Source organism: Panthera pardus, unplaced genomic scaffold, assembly GCF_024362965.1.
Source record: "Panthera pardus isolate Hobbes unplaced genomic scaffold, ASM2436296v1 HiC_scaffold_17, whole genome shotgun sequence".
Classification (NCBI taxonomy): domain Eukaryota; kingdom Metazoa; phylum Chordata; class Mammalia; order Carnivora; family Felidae; genus Panthera; species Panthera pardus.
The window spans coordinates 14,886,733-14,904,275 of NW_026526732.1; the positions used below are offsets into that span (position 1 = coordinate 14,886,733).

The 17,543-nt window shown below is 40.7% G+C and overlaps 1 protein-coding gene across 18 annotated transcripts in view; it reads left to right on the plus strand.

Moving 5' to 3' along the window:
* Window positions 1-17,543, plus strand: part of SYNE1 (spectrin repeat containing nuclear envelope protein 1) — a 476,190-nt gene that overhangs the window by 218,380 nt on the left and 240,267 nt on the right. For all 18 annotated transcript variants that reach the window (XR_008422842.1, XM_053904367.1, XM_053904354.1 and 15 more), the window contains 8 exons: window positions 2,198-2,299; window positions 4,621-4,824; window positions 5,852-6,059; window positions 6,887-6,999; window positions 9,642-9,847; window positions 10,746-10,901; window positions 14,243-14,534; window positions 15,777-15,949. Coding sequence is in view for 17 of the 18 variants with exons in the window: in XM_053904367.1 (XP_053760342.1) it covers window positions 2,198-2,299; window positions 4,621-4,824; window positions 5,852-6,059; window positions 6,887-6,999; window positions 9,642-9,847; window positions 10,746-10,901; window positions 14,243-14,534; window positions 15,777-15,949 (1,454 nt within the window). In the remaining variant the exon portion in view is untranslated. The remainder of the gene's footprint in view (window positions 1-2,197; window positions 2,300-4,620; window positions 4,825-5,851; window positions 6,060-6,886; window positions 7,000-9,641; window positions 9,848-10,745; window positions 10,902-14,242; window positions 14,535-15,776; window positions 15,950-17,543) is intronic.

A 17,543-nucleotide genomic window follows, 5' to 3' on the forward strand; every position in this document is an offset into this window, starting at 1 on the left:
ACAGACAAAGCCCCTATCCTCATGGCATTTACATTATTTACATAACAGTATGTATGTGAAATGCGCAGTAGTAATTAGGCAGAGATGAACAATGAAGCAAAGTCAGAGGAAATAGTGACAAAAGATAACTTGTTTCATAAAGCCTATAGCCAACTCCTCCCCATGAGGGCAGACTGGTATTCACCATTGCATGCCTGGGTGTTGGTACTGTGCCTGGCACACAGATGGAACATGACAGATAGATGATGAATGACTGCAGTCTGAAAAAACGTAGGTGAATCAACTGTATACCTAGGCTACCTAGCCTTGACGCAGAAAGCTTTCTGGAGAGTTTTAAATCAAACACCTATTTCTAAGGGCAAACAGAAGTAGAGGAAATTAGCCCAACTTCAAGGGCAGTCAGGAGAGGGATACTGCAGTCTCTTAAGATGTTACCTTTGACGTTAAATGAACATTACGGCTCAAACAGTAGTGTATGCCTGAAGAGGGCTTGTACCAGCTCTTAAAAAAATTATGAAAATTTAAAGAACTTCGCAGGCCAGGGTTAAACATAACCATCACTGAAAATTAAATTGTAGATAAATTTATAGTTAATAGAATATATATTAAATTTATTATATAAATTTATAAATATATAATTATATATTTATATATTTATATATATATAATATATTTATATTATATATATAAATACAAATATATATACATTTATTTATTTATATATATATTTATTTTTATACATTATAATATATAAATACATATATATATGGATCCCTGTTTTATATATTATATATTTTATATATTTTATATATTATAATTATATTTTATAATTATATATTATATATTATATTTTATTATAATGTATATATTAGATTTATTATATTATATTATATTTTTATAATTATATATTATATATTATTGTATATTATATTTATTATATTATATTATATTTTTATAATTATATATTATATATTATAATATATAAATATATATATATGGATCCCTGTTATACCTGCTTGGGGGACATGTGGTAGGATGGTGTACTGTGGGGCAATGCTTCCAACCCCACGTGCGGTGACATCGTGTTGTAGCTCAAAATGGGGGTGAATTTTGCAAGTCGGGGTCTTCTTCTTTTGGAGAGCCAATTATGTAACTGGCACACAGTACATCCTACTACTGACCTCCGGGATCCAGGAAGCCAGCGGACATCAGCCCCACGTTCAGCGTGTCCGGCTTCAGTCACTCACAGAAGTGGGTTTTTATGTTATTGGCTGTGTGGTATGGCAACGACTAAAATCAGTCAAGTGGGCTCAGCCCAGTGCCTCACAGTGAGTTGCTGCTGCAATTCAGGAGAGAAAGTGAGTAAGTGACTAGGTGTGATCTTTTAATTGTTCAGCCTGCTCCTGGAGGAAGCCCGTGGGCCTGACAATTAGTTCATCATGTCTTACTGGGTAAGCAGATTGCTTTCTGGGTAATTACTTTCTGGACTGAAAGTTTGTTAGTGTCCACCGAACACCAAAACATCATATTTAAGTTGAGAGGGGTCCTTTATCAAAAGTTCCTTTGTGGCTCCAAATAAATAGTTACGTTTACAAGCATCTAATTTGTTCGGTGATGATTCTTGACCCATTTTTTTTTCTTTTTTTGTGTGTGTTAGTGTGGGTGCAAATAAATTAAAAATAAAAAGGCAAAATATAAAAAAAGGCTTTTATTTAAAAACACTTTAAAATTTTATTTGAATGTTTCTTATGTATTACATATAGTTCACAGTTAATTAGGCACTCCCAATGTGTATGTGCTTTGAGATCCTTCCTCAAAGGAATTTCTCTGCCGTGGTAGCCAGTGATATTAATGCTAATGAATAAATGACAGTTATTGAAAATCCCCAGTGACTCAAGACTTTTTAGTTAGTGTTTAATTTTTTCCAGGAGCTTTTTTTTTTTCCAATAAAAGGGGATGGGGAGAAAGTTCTGCATATTCCCTCACACTGGAAGTGAAAGTTAATGATGGCATTTTTTCCACATTCGTAAATAATGATAGACTCAGAAAATGAAACAGAGATTTTTTTTTTTTTTTAACCCTGGCTTGAAGTTAGGACATCATGTCAGAGTTAACTCTTGAAATTATTAAATGCTGAATGTAATATGTCAATGTTTGGACGAGTTATGCTTTTCGTCTTTGTCTTTTATTTTGGCAGTCTGAAGTTAAAAACAAAGCGTTGAGATTGGAAGAACTTCATTGCAAAGTTAATGATCTTAAAGAATTAACTAAAAATCCAGAAACACCACCAGACCTTCAGGTAAGTATTCAGTCAGGTTTGTAATAACTACCGTATACTAGACTCAACCTCAAATATAATCTCTAATATAATCGATATGTAATACAGTAACAATAAATTTTATATGTCATATATATACAATATATATATTCTCATTATTATCATCATAATTCCAAGAAAACACACGGCTCTTACCATATATGGGGGTTAAAACATTAACATCTTTAGAATTCCTTGTGCTAGTATTAATAACACATTTCTGATACACATATTATATTTGTGTTGGAAGTGATTAGCACCCTTTTCCTTACTAAATTTTAGGAGTAGTATCATCCAGCTTGCCTCATGGACCATTTTACGTCTGGACAGGAGCAGAAACCACATTTATGAATGTGGATATTCTTCTGATTCAGTTACCCAGTCGTTGGGTTAGGAGACATTGCCATCGCAAACCTCATCTCAGGGCTCCGCGTTCGGCACAGATCCACAGGGAGCACGAGGCAGGCCGGGGTTGACCAGGAAGTCTGAGCTACTTCAGTGAGGGAGCTGTAGGAACAAGTAGCATGGGGGGGGGGGGGGGTGTCTCTCTTGGCAGCCAGCACCACAGGCTCCAGGCTAAGTGTTCTGCTGCCTTACTTTAACCTATGCATTTGTTTCTGCCCTCAGGGATTTCCTCTACATTTTCCTCCTTCCTGTTGTGCCTTTGTCCTTTGCTTACTGCCTCTTGCTAACCCGTCTGTTATGCTTGACTGTACTTACGCTCTGACCTGAGACTGCGTGTCCATCACTTAGCATCACGGGTGGATGATCTACATGTACCAGAATGTTAGAAGTGTCACCTGAGGCAACAAGAGGGAAAGGGTGCTAATAGAAAAGTGAAAAGGAGTGCTTATGCATGTTGCCTGTGTCAAGGATATAAATGGGCCTCAGGTGGACTTTTGCAGAGTTAAGATGGAGGCAGGGCCTTGGGAGAGAGCTACCGTTGTCCTCTGCTTTCTCACCATCACCCCCCCATCTCAAGGAAGAGGGATCGGGACACCTGTTCCTTACCTTAAAATAAAGGGAAGAGTTTCAGTGGTGTCATCTAGAGAGCATGACATGTGCCCCTGCAGTTGGTGGATGTCGGGTCTACTATCTCATTCCTCCGAGAGACCTTAAGGGTGAGAGAGAGGCTAGCCAACTGCTGATGTGTTTGCCCAAGGAGAAGTGATTATTTTGAGTGGCCTGCATCTCAGAATCATCTGTTGTGTGAATGCCAGAGTGTGACCTCTGGCCCAGAAGTGAGTTATCAGAGGAAAGGAAAGGACAAAGCATCAGTGCTTGCGTATCTCAGGTTATCTGGGAAGGCTTTCTAGGGAGGAACAGGCCTCAGCAGCAAGGTAAAGAGATGCCCGCAGGCTGTGGAAGGAGAAAGAGCCAGAGAAGAGTGCATTGCTTGTATCGAGGCAATGTCAGTGGGAGGTCCCAGCACTGAGGGGAGTCTCAGAAAACCCCACAGAGGAAGGCCTGTGGCAGGAGAGAATGCTAAATGTCACCTGGCCTAGGAGCACAGATGCCAGCTCACAGTAGTTGTCAAAACTTTCAGAGCCCTTCCCCCACCTCCTGCTTGCCTGCACCTGCAGGGTCAGAAGCTATAGAAAATGGGGAAATAGAAGAAGACACCTTTCTTCAGATGGGCTTCCTATTTGTAGCAGATCTAGGGTAGGGATAAGATAAAAGCTCTAACTTCAAGTTCAATTTGGATTATGAAATGGGCCTAGATGTTTTCATTGTGGAATTGAAAGCATTTTGCAATTTATCATGATTAGAAGTCCTTTTATGATCTGTATGTAGGACCAGAGGAGTCAGGGGCCCTCCTGAAATAAGTCCTTCAGGAGAAGAGAACTAGCTTCACTGAATGCTTTCAAGTGGGAGACAAAACCAAAATTGCTTTATGATAAAATTCTGAAGTGGTGTTTGTTCAGAGTTGTGGTTACATCAGGACATACACGTGTGAGTGTTCCTGGAGAAGAATTCAGAACCGGGTTTTAGTCACAAACTTGGTAACCCTGTGCAGGTTTAGCTCTGCTTTTGAAACGTGACCTTCCGTTTTCCTTGGGCCCTCTGTCAAAACTGCCCCTTTAACATCCACTGTCAACCGTAAATCTGTACTGTTTCCATTTTCCCATCACTTAACATGTTTGACCCCTTGCACCCACTGGTTTTCCTTCTTAGAAAAGTTGAATTAGCCTCCATGGTTAGGTTGATGTGTTTTTGACAGTTAAGCTGCACACGAACAGAATTGCTACCGAATGAGTGTCCTGGTCGCCACAGATTTTAATGAAATCCTACTTTCTGTTTAGTTTATAGAAGCAGACTTACGGCAGAAACTGGAGCATGCCAAAGAAATTACCGAAGAAGCAAAAGGAACCTTGAAAGAGTTCACCACTCAGAGTACACAGGTGGAGAAATTTATCAATGATATAACAAGCTGGCTCACAAGAGTAGAAGAAGCGTTGATGAACTGTGCTCAGACGGAGACATGGGAAGGACTGAAAAAAGTAAAGGTAGGTAATAACCTATCATGAAGCATTTATACTTCCAATGGTCATATTGGTTCTCCTATTTTGTGGTGACTGGAATAAAAATAAAGACTCTGCTCTCAATTACCTATATTAACAGCAGGCCGACTAACTCACTGGATACAGCAAAGTAAGTTAACAGGTAGAGAAATGAATGCAGGTAGTAGGAAATTGAAGATAAATAATCTAAAAGCAGAAAGCATGCTTTACTTACTGTAGGGCCTGCTCATAAGCTGTGCTTGCCAATGTGTTTCTTTAGTAAAAGAGTAGCACCTGTAGAAGACCTGTTCAAATTTCCATGAATTTTTCAAATTTGAATGCAGAGTAGGTTTTCATTACTTAATTATTTTTGTTGGTCAGTATGACTGCTTTTATCTAGAGAAGGATATATTAAAAAAAAAAAAACAGCAAAAACAAAAAACCAACAGTCGAGAGAACATTCTACTCCCATGTCATCTGTCCATAGAGATAATATTACTGATCAACTGTCTGTAAAGCTTGTGAGTTGAGTTGACTGTTTCACATATGTGATCTGTTCTCTTTAATGTATTTTCTTACTGTACTTAAGACTAAAGAGATGTATTTTAAAATTAACTACTGGTACTTTTCGTGTGGCCTGTGAGCCTAAAACAAAGCCCTAGTAGTCCCCTGAAGAATGTGAACTTAGGGGGTGACTCCATTAATAGTTTCTAACCAACTGACTAAACCCAAGATCATGGGCTGGAATCCCTAAGAACCTAATTCAATTTGCTTGGAATCCTAGACCATAATCCAAATGCTACTACCTCTCAACCGCTGTTTGTACTTGTTCCCAAAGAGAACTGGGCAAAATTCTGAAAGAGTCAACACAGATCTATTACAAATACTGAAAAAAAAAATCCCACAAAAATGCGTACGTTACTGAGTGTATTTCAACAGCATCAGTTTCCCAAAAAAAGTACCGTAGTGGGATAGATGGAATATTTCCCTTGAATGTGATGAATATCCTTCATGGCATTTGTTTATCCTGTAGGAAATACAAAAGGAACTTCAAAGTCAGCAAAGCAACATCAGCTCCACCCAAGAAAATCTCAATAGCTTGTGCCGCAAGTACCATTCCATTGAGCTGGAGAGCTTGGGCAGTGCTATGACTGGGCTGATAAAGAACCACGAAGCTGTGAGCCAGTTGTGCTCCAAAACACAGGCCAGCCTTCAGGATTTTCTGGAGAAGCACTTCAATGGTGAGCTCTGACAAGCCTTTGCATGAGTAGTTTGTTTATAAGAAAGAATCCAAACCAAATGCTGCCTAGAAACTGCCAGCAATAGTTGGAAAAAGCTTTCCAGCAGAATATCATTTTAAATTCATTTGTATGTCCAGATTTGAGCACTGAAAGTGTTGTGCTTGGGCTGTAGCCATAATTCTTCCTCTTTCTCCTCAAGAAAGTAGGGATCCACCATTTTCAGGATTCTGAAATTCATCTGGATTTTCTACATATAGCTCATTTGGGTGGAAAATTACTTCCACTGCTATGATGAAGTAACACAGTAAACTTGGATATTGGGCCATGAAACAGTGGTGGCCATGTAATTCGGGAAATTGCCGGTCAGAGGTCCCTGACTCGACTTCCCACCCAGCTGGGAAAGTGCAATTTGCACTTATGAAGATGTGAAATGGCTCTAACTCAGCTGGGTGGAGAGAGGACACGGTTCCTTCCTTTGCCATAAAAATGGCTTCAACACCCCTAGAGCCTTTGTCCCTTTGCTCTCTTACATATTCAGACAATTATTTATCTTCCTTTACCAAAAGAAAGACACAATGGGAAATCGGATATCTTAGGAATACAAATTTCTTTTCTGTCTTTTCTCTGAGGCAATTTCTCGATTCTGCCATGAACAGTCATAGTTATGGAACATGCTATCGTATATTCTACATGATTATTATTTTCTTTCTGGAATATTCTGTAAGGCAAGATGCAATGAGCTGAAGGCCAGCATTAATTCATTATGGTAATCCACGAAGCTCATTCAGTGTTTTGGATGTATTTCTCATTTTCATTACTTTCAAAAGAGTCTATGCAGGAATTCCAAGAGTGGTTTTCTGGAATAAAGGCAGCGGCGAAAAAATCATCGGATAGAACTGGCGATAGCAAGGTTCTAGAGGCAAAGCTCCATGATCTCCAGGTATGAAAGCCTTTTTCTTCTTCTCTAAACTGTACTCACATGCCTTCAGGTCAGACCTAAATCATCTCTTTCCCCAGATCTTCTGAACGTTTCTTCTTCTTTAACAGAATTAGATTTCTTGAGTCATAAAGAGATAGACAATATGAAAAGTTGAGAAAATATATCAGAGCTACAGAATTTTTGATCCCATTTTTCTCTCTTTTAGCCTATTGACTATTCTTTGGAATTCATTCAAAACTAAACCTAGTTTTAATTTTTATAGCAGTAAAAATATAAGTAATTGTATCTATACCATATCACTATGTGGAGGAGTTTATTTATTTATTTTTAAGTTTATTTTTGAGAGAGAGAGAGAGAGAACGCACACATGAGCATGAGCAGGTGAGGGGCAGAGAGAGAGAGAGAGAGAGAGAGAGAGAGCATCCCAAGCAGGCTCTGCACTGTCAGCATGAAACCCGGCATGGGGCTCGAACTCACCAACTGTGAGATCATGACCTGAGCTGAAAGAAACAGTCAGACGCTTAACTGACTGAACCACTCAGGCACCCCTATTGTGGAGGAGTTTTAAAATGAAGACATGGTTTGTGTTTTTCAGTAACCTACAGTCTAAATTTTGATCTAGGACAAACTAAAAGCAATAGGTATTACAGGTTTTACAGGTTTTACTGACTACGAAAAATATATGAATTCAAGAAGGAGAAAGCCATTGTGTGGTAGAGTTCAGAAGTGACTGACTCAAATTGAGTTTTCGACAAGTTTTTTAAATGGCTGATATGAGCAAAGCAAGTATCAGTTAAGCAAGTATCAGTTAAGTATCATTTAAAAATACATTTTTTGGTGGGAGGGACACCTGAGTGGCTCTGTCAGTGAAGCATCTGACTTCGGCTTAGGTCATGATTTCATGGTTTGTGGGTTCGAGCCCCGCGTCGGGCTCTGTGCTGACAGCTTGGAGCCTGGAGCCTGCTTCGGATTCTGTGTCTCCCACTCTATGCCATTCTAGCGCTCATGCTCTGCTCTTTCTCTCTCTCTCTCTCTCTCTCAAAAATATATAGACATAAATTTTTTTAAATTAAAAACAATATTTTTTAAATTAATGAGGAACATGAGAATTTTGTGGCCTCATTGGCCACAAATGAGGTGAGGACAGTTACGTAGATAACTTATGAGAAGTCATAGTAGGAAGATCATTATAATAAAGGAAGTTGGCTTTCCAGGAGGCGTGGTAAATTTAAATGTGGAATTGTCTCCTTTAAGCTTGAGATGCAGTGGAACACCACAAAGAAACGTCTGAGTGGCCATCGCAAATGCCACCCGGGAGCACGGGGGAGAAGCAGGGCTGGCTCAGCATTTCTGCTGTGTTCTTCTGCTCTGCTGAAGCCACGCTCATGCATATGATCTCTCAAGCGGAGGTGCATACCAAGAAGAGAGGGGACCCGCAGGGAGGACTTTGTGTGCAGATCAGAAGAGGGGGAGGGGTGCAGGCAGCCTACCAGTTAGAGGACATCACACTATAACACGTGAAGAAGTACAGCCTGGGCTGGGCCGGGACAATGAGAATGCGGAGAGGCTGAGAGCAAGACCTTGATGAGAACGGCCTCCTTTACAGCGTGGTATTGTCCACAGTTTAGTCCTCAGTGGTTCCAGTGGCTGGCTGGCATCATCCTCGATTATGAGCCTTCATTCTATCTAGTTGTACATTCTCACTCCAACCTTTTTTTTTTTTTTAATATGAAATTTCTTGTCAAATTGGTTTCCATACAACACCCAGTGCTCATCTCAACAGGTGCCTTCCTCAATGCCCACCACCCACTTTCCCCTCTTCACCGCCCTCCCCCCCATCAACCCTCAGTTTATTCTCAGTTTTTAAGAGTCTCTTATGGTTTGGCTCCCTCCCTCTCTCACTTTTTTTTTCCCTTCCCCTCCCCCGTGGTCTTCTGTTAAGTTTCTCAGGATTCCCATAAGAGTGGAAACATATGGTATCTGTCTTTCTCTGTGTGACTTATTTCACTTAGCATCACACTCTCCAGTTCCATCCATGTGGCTACAAAAGGCCATATTTCATTCTTTCTCATTGCCAAGTAGTATTCCATTGTGTGTATAAACCACAATTCCTTTATCCATTCATCAGTTGATGGACATTTAGGCTCTTTCCATAGTTTGGCTATTGTTGAAAGTGCTGCTATAAACATTGGGGTACAAGTGCCCCTATGCATCAGCACTCCTGTATCCCTTAGGTAAATTCCTAGCAGTCCTGTTGCTGGGTCATAGGGTAAATCTATTTTTAATTTTTTGAGGAACCTCCACACTGTTTTCCGGAGCAGCTGCACCAGTTTGCATTCCCACCAACAGTGCAAGAGGGTTCCCGTTTCTCCACATCCTCTCCAGCATCTATAGTCTCCTGATTTGTTCATTTTTGCCACTCTGACTGGCGTGAGGTGATATCTCAGTGTGGTTTTGATTTGTATTTCCCTGATAAAGATCTCACTCCAGCCTTATTAAAGACTTTCTGACTCTGGGTTCTGGGTTCTGTTTTTCTTCTCTTGCTCTGCTATCTGAACTAAGAATTGCAGTCAATGCTCCCATGCTTGAGGGTCTCTGAATAATAGCAAAATATATTGTATTACCTTTATTTCTTGAAACAGAACATTTTGGACTCAATCAGTGATGGGCAGAGCAAGCTTGATGCTGTGACTCAAGAAGGACAAACTTTGTACGCACATTTGTCTAAACAAATTGTCAGTAGCATTCAGGAGCAAGTTACAAAGGCTAATGAAGAATTTCAAGCATTTCTGAAACAATGCCTTAAAGACAAGCAGGCTCTTCAAGACTGTGCTTTAGAACTTGGGAGGTAGGTTGTTTTGATAAGTGTGTATTTCATCACACACAGAATATGTTTCCAAAGACTTTGAGAAACCTTAAATACAGGTTCACACTAGAACAGTAATTAATTGCTTGGACTCTGATCGTTTTGTTTGGCTTTATTTTCTATACAGAAAAATTAAGGAATTATGCATAAATGCATGTATTTTTTGTCTATTTGGTTAACTCAAAATATTAGCTTTGGCACCCAGGTTTTAGATTATCCAAGTCTTTTCTTTGTGTCCACCTCTGTTGGGTTGGAGTGACGGCAAAAAACACCTGTCATATTCCTATGAATCAAGATTCCAATCAGGAAGCAATGTTAACAGAGGTGAATATAAAATGAGAAGAAAAAAAAAACTAGGGGGAAAAGGATGTCAGTATCATCAAAATGCCTTTCTAGTCACAGAGTAAATTGCTTCACTCTTGCCAGGTTTCTTAGAGAACTTACATTCTTTGCAAAAGTTAGAGCCCTTGTGCTCTTGGATCATATTTAAATCATCATAAGATACACAGAGATAACTTTCCCTTCTTGTCCTAGGGCTTCTACTGCCCTACTCAATCCATTGGAGTCCCAAGTAGTAAGACACAAAGTTAAGTGCATATTGACATAGGAATGTAATCTTGCTAATAATTACCAACTGATTACCAGGAAATCAATTTGACAAGATGGGGTGACTCTGCTTAGATCTCAAGACACGTGTCCACTATTTGTCATTTTGTTACTGAAATAAATGATAATTTGGATGGGCGTGTTGATGAGTTTTCTTCCATACTTGAAAATTCATGAGATTTTAATTACCATCAACATTGTGACCTCAGCTATTTGAATTTATTTATTTTAATGAGTACAGAAGGATTTCTACAAAGAATTTTCTTTTCTGTAGCTTTGAGGATCAGCACAGAAAACTGAACTTATGGATCCACGAAATGGATGAAAGGTTAAGTACGGAAAACTTTGGAGAGAGTAAACAGCACATTCCTGAGAAGAAGAATGAAGTCCATAAAGTTGAAATGTTTCTGGGAGAACTATTGGCTGTGAGGTATGGTGCAGAAATGGAATAGGTCCTTGCTGTACTAACAAGCTGTTACTTCTCTGGTTGGTTGGCTCTTTGCTTTGGTTGTTCATTGGTTGGTTGCTTGGTCAATTGGTTGGTTGGTGATGGTGGTTGTATCTGTTTCTATCCCTAAATGTCTAGGAGACAGATGATTGTGTGGTGTTCTCTATGGCAAAGTGGTATTCTGGAGAGGGCACAGGGATAGAGGTGAGGGGCTATCTGCATCCTAGGTCCACCTCCTTTTGCTCAATAAATTGGACGGGCCACTCACTTCCTGTATTTCTTGATTTTGCCTTTCAGCACTTTGCTGCTAGTAGTACCATACTTTATTTTTAGAGGTTATGATAAGGATAGCAGGTCATAATAAAGGGTACTCTTCATTTATAAAAATAATGCTATAGACCCCAGTTTCCATACATTCTTCACATACTTGAGCAGCCAGTTTTATTTCCAATCCGTACCCATCCTCGTAACATTCTTAGTAATGCAAAAGCTATGGTCATTAAGTCTGACTGTCCTGGAGGTCCCTCTTCTCCATTGCGGTATTTGTCTCTCCGTCGTCTCTTGGCTGAGCAAACATTTCTGGCTCCTTTCCCAGGCAAAGTTCTCTGGCCTGTGCTTTTGACTTCACCAGCTTCAGGGCTTTGCTCACTGAATTCACGATCCACCCTGGCATGTTCAGTTGCTTTGTTGGTACTTGGAGTGCAGGTTGACCCCAAGGTTCTTTTTTTTTTCCTTTTTTAAAATTTAATTTGTGTTTTTAATTTACATCCAAATTAGTTAGCATATAGTGCAACAGTGATTTTAGGAGTAGATTCCTTAACGCCCCTTTCCCATTTAGCCCATCCCCCCCCTCCCACAACCCCTCCAGCAACCCTCTGTTTGTTCTCCATATTTAAGAGTCTTTTATGTTTTGTCCCCCTCCCTGTTTTTATATCACTTCCTTTCCTTTATGTTCATCTGTTTTGTCCCTTAAAACCCTCGTACGAGTGAAGTCATATGATATTTGTCTTTCTCTGACTAATTTCGCTTAGCATAATACCCTCTAGTTCTATCCACGTAGTTGCAAATGGTTGACTCAAACCTCTTAACTATCCTCTTAATGAGCAGATGTACTCATCTGTGAAGCAGCAGAGGCTAACATCCAGCCTGCTTAATCAGACAAATCAGCAACAGTGATCAATTCAGTAAAAAATGTCTAATTCCAATCATATTCATTCCTTCTTTCTGCTGAGTCTTCTTTTTGGTCAAACTTGCCTAAAAAACAAACATGCAAACAAATACACAGACATAACCCATAGTGACAGCTGCTATTGGTGTGCTAGTTTGATGACTATTATAAAATTTTCCTGGAATGCTTTGGTCCCTGTGAGCCCTTTGGTCTCTGTGAGCCCTTACCACGGAGTAAATTCTTCATTGAATCTATACACACCAACCCCCAATAGTGAGTTCCTCAAGGTCAGGGACCTTTAGGTCGTTATCATTGTTATAGTCCCAATGGCTGGTATAGTACCAGAAAAAAAAAAGAAAATATTTGCTGATTTAATAGAAGAACAGTATCATTCTAACTATATGGCTTTCTGAAAATTACACTGCACTTTGCTTTTTATTTATTTTTTTTTTAATTTTTTTAACGTTATTATTTTATTTTTGAGACAAAGAGAGACAGCATGAACAGGGGAGGGTCAGCGAGAGGGAGACGCAGAATCTGAAACAGGCTCCAAGCTGTCAGCACAGAGCCCGACGCGGGGCTCGAACTCACAGACCGCAAGATCGTGACCTGAGCCAAAGTCGGCCGCTCAACCGACTGAGCCACCCAGGCGCCCCTTTATTTGCTTTTTAAATCTTGACTCCTGTCTAGATACAATGTAACATGACCACACCTACTTCTCTCTTTCTTCCAAACTGTTAAAATGACTTTACATATTCTTCTTGAGCTGGTATTCTCTGGTGTTCCAGGACCAGAGGCTAAGAATCCTTAAGTGTGTTTGCCCCCAGGCTCTTTGTAACTGGCTGCTTCTCCGGATAATCCTAACGTAGTCTGCTGCCCCCAGGTTCTCCAGCTGGGTCACCTGACTTCTCCCTTGCTGGCCACTTGACCCTCCCCATCCTCTGGATTGTTTTCATCATAATATTACACTCAACTATCTGGAGGGGATGCCTTTTTTTTTCAAAGTGCCCCAGATTTGAGATTTATTGAACTTCTATCATCCATTAAGGAATTCTTGTAGCAACAAGTGATATCCGTCGTCTTGAATTATTTAACTCACTTTGTTGCTTAAGCCAACTTCTTGTCTTACCGGATTATAAGAAATGTAATTTAGAGTAGATATAATGTTGTATAAATCATATATCACAGAGGTCCACAGGATGCTCAGAAAAAAAAAAATGACAGACCTTGTAGGAGATAAAGTTTGTATTCTTTTCTCAGTACTCACAAGAGTTTGTGTTCACACATCTGCACTCTCCCTTTTGGTATCCTGGAAAATTTTTGATAGACATACTGATCAGAATTCAGAACTCTGTAGAACAAGGTAAAGCCCACCCTCCCACTAAGACTACACTTTCCCTTGATATAATTAACATAAATCCAAACTGAGATGAGCCAAGTACCCAGGATACAACAAGAAAACCCATCAGCGCTCATATAATGGCCTTTTGAAAGAAACTGGTTTTTTGCACGTTATCTTTTGCACTGGGTCCTGGGGATATGGGATGAATGCAATAACCCTGGCTTTTGCAGGGTGAAAGCCTGAGGACTGAGATGGACAGGGTGCATGAGGTCATAGAACGGGACAGAAACAGAATGGATATGGAGGAGGAGCCCTGTACTCTCCTCCCTCCCTGGGGTCAGTGTGATACTGCCTGTGGAGGTGATGCCTGTGCTGGCATTTGAAAGGCCAACTAAGAAGGAAGCAGAGGAGAGTAGAAGGGTTTTCACAAAGGAGGAATCCTCGTGTATGCACCAAAAAGCAGAGGGTCTGGGGATAACTCAGGAGTAGAGCATGAAGTCAGAACAGAGAAATGTTAGCGATGAGGCTGGAAAGGCAGTCCTGGGCCATTTTCTGATGTGAATTCCTTAAAATATAGGGCGGGATCTATGCACAGCATAGATGGATTGAAATCCCCGGATGTATATTGAGTGCATTCAGAGAAATCATAGGGGATGCAGGTAGCCAGCCCTGTGAAGGTCCCCAGCATCTTCGTTTTCTTTAAAGGCATGTTAGCCGTGAGCTCTTGTCTGGCTACTTCTCCAGGATTGACTATCTGTTGCACTCCCGGATGTCAGAATTCAACTTTTTTTTTTTTTTTTCTGTTTTCTTTAGAGAGTCTCTGGATAAGCTTTCCCAGAGAGGGCAGCTTCTCAGCGAAGAGGGCCACGGGGCTGGAAAAGAAGGACGCCTGTGCTCCCAGCTCCTCACCAACTACCAGAGCTTACTCAGAACGACCAAAGAGAAACTCCGGAACTGCCAGCTGGCCCTGCAGGAGCACGAAGCCCTGGAGGAAGCTGTGCAGAGTATGTGGTCCTGGGTGAAGGACATTCAAGACAGACTGGCCTGTGCGGAGAGCACCGTTGGAAGCAAAGACACCTTGGAAAAGCGGCTGTTACAAATACAGGTAAGCGGAGAACAGCTGCCAGACACGGACAACTTCTAAAGACCAATTTGCTTAGATTCACAGATATCTGAGCTGGGTCCTAATTGTTCCGTGAGCCTCTCAGTGAAGATCATGTGGGCAAAACAGAGAAATTGGAGAAAGGGATACGGAGGGATCACGCTTCCCCTTCAATAGCTTCAAAATAATTTTTAATTTCATTTAGTAAGTATTCAGCAGATGTTATGGGATACTGATTCTACTCCAAGCACTATGCAAGTCATTGGGGAAATGGAGACAAAGATTGGTGCTTCCTTTCCAGTTCACAGTCTAGTGGGAGAGACTAACCTGTAAATAGTTACCTGCAATAGCCCATGGAGACAGGGGCCATGACCAAAGCAAACAAGTGTGTCCCCCAACCCAGCCTGCAGTCAAATGAAGGGGACCTTGAAAGATGGGAGTTAGCCAGGCAGTGATGGGAGGGGTCTGTTAGGTTTCTGACAAGTGTGTCTTCATTTTTAAAATAATTTTTTACTTTGAAACTAACATTCAGTAAATGTACGCTTCTAGGTTAGTGGTCCAGAGTTTTCCAAGAATTGAAATTGGAGTTAATCCTTGACTCCAAGACTCCTGATATCTGATGTTTAAATAATTAAATATCTGGGGCGCCTGGGTGGCTCAGTGGGTTGAGCGTCCGACTTCGGCTCAGGTCATGATCTTGCGGTTCATGAGTTCGAGCCCCGCGTCGGGCTCTGTGCTGACAGCTCAGAGCCTGGAGCCTGCTTCCAATTTTGTGTTTCCCTCTCTCTCTTTGCCCTCTCCCCCCACTCGTGCTCTGTCTGTCTCTGTCTCAAAAATAAATAAACATGAAAAAAATTAAATAAAGCATCATTTTGCACTAGGGTCCAAGGGTTTCTTGTTGTGTTTTCATTTTAAAGTGAGTAAGGTTTCTCATGGGAAACATAACTGTTTTTAAAAATATGAGAAGGTAGGGGCACCTGGGTGGCTCAGTCGGTTAAGCATCTGACTTCAGCTCAGGTCATGATCTCACGGTCCGTGAGTTCGAGCCCCGCGTCCGGCTCTGTGCTTACAGCTCAGAGCCTGGAGCCTGGTTCAGATTCTGTGTCTCCCTCTCTCTCTGCCCCTCCCCCATTCATGCTCTGTCTCTCTCTGTCTCAAAAATAAATAAAAACGTTAAAAAAAATTTTTTTAAATATGAGAAGGTTCTAATATTCCTAATGACAGGAATTCACTGTTCCTTCATAGGACATTCTCCTGATGAAAGGGGAAGGAGAAGTTAAGTTGAATATGGCCATTGGCAAAGGGGAACAGGCCTTGAGAAGTAGCAACAAACAAGGTCAAAAGGTGATCCAGACTCAGCTACAGAACCTTAAAGATGTGTGGGCTGACATCATGAGCTCCTCCCTCCGTGCTCAGAGGTACAGAGCCTATTTTTAGTGTTTATTTTCCTAAATAAAACCTCGTGGCTTAGTAAATGATGGAACAATGCTGAGAGTATCCTGTGGTAGAGTTACCAAGCATATTATTTTAGCTAGTTATATGCATACTTCTCTTTGCCTAGATTATACTTTCTGTAATGACAAAGACAATTTTGTTTGTTTGCTTGTTTTGTGCATGTGTGCATGTGTGTGTGTGTGTGTGTGTGTGTGTGTGTGTGTGTGTGTGTAATATTTACATCTCCCATAATATCTCTCATGGAATCTTGCACACAACGTGGGCTCAGTAAGATCCCTCCTTTCAATTCATCAAAGCAAGGGTGTATGGTCTTTAATAACTTTAATAATGTTTCCCTTTTTAGAGGAACATACAGGGAATTAATTTGTTAGCAACTGTTCAGCTTAAGTGTTTATCTTTTTCTTAATCAGAAGTAATGTCACCCACAATGGGGCTGTGGAAATGTGTGTAGGCTTTTAGATTGTCCCAGTGATGGGCGCATCCCTGGCGTTTAGTGACTAAGGCCAGGAGAGCTTATGTCCTGCGGTGCGTGGGGACGTTCTCCCACACCCAAGGATCCTCCCACCTGGGATTCCGTAGAGAAGACAGCAATGGACTAGGACCAAGTAGAGAAGATACTGATTGTTACACCTGGTGTTGTTGCAGTTAAATTTATGAGTGGAGAGTGCCACCTTCCTTTCTTTTCCACGTATCCGCAGATCATCTGGCTGGCTGGTGGGACCAATGACCTTCAGTCAGAATTCTACTAAATTACATTCCAGCAGGCATATTCTGAAAGCTGTATATACTTTTAGGTCATGGGGGAAGTGTGTGCTTAATAATAAATAAATGAATAGCGTAAGAAACAGATGAATAAAAGATTAAAGCTCATCACAAAACAAAACATAACACAACACTGCAGTTATCCACTCCAGTGCAAACGGTGAACCATGGTTATAACTATATTTTAGAGACCTTGTTTTGTTTTGTTTTCTTTAAATACAGAGCATAGGTGGTGACTCCCAAGGCCAGCAGGACTTTGAATCCCAGGAATAACTTATAATGGTCCACAAAGAAAGAAATCAGATCCCCTGGTTCTATTATTCTAGAATGAGGACTGCTGGAGCGTGAACCAAACCTCCCAGTGCTTGGCAATAGGCTGGCTCCATAAAAGGGAATATGAATGTGGGTGAATGTTTTTCGGATGTTGGAATAAAATGTTAAATACAAGAAGCAGATTCAGATCCTTGATTCTGCTTTTTTTCAGTAAGAAATTAAATTCGACAACCGCATATTAAGCAGTAGCAGTGCTCCAATTATCGAGCTAAAATAACGAAAGGAAACAAAGTAGTTTTTGCTCTTTAAGTGCTCAGAGGATAGGGTGGGATGCATTCTAAAACGCTCCGACTCAGATTGTGTTACTAAGACACTGTGGGCTTGTAGGATAAGGCAGGGCCTGGGGGTGCTTCTGGAGAGATGAGATTGATTTGGACTTTCTAGAAAATTCTTTAAGGAAAGGATAGCACTTCAAAGTACCTATGTTGAGGTTTCTGTTGGTGCGAAAGGAGCAATTTGAGG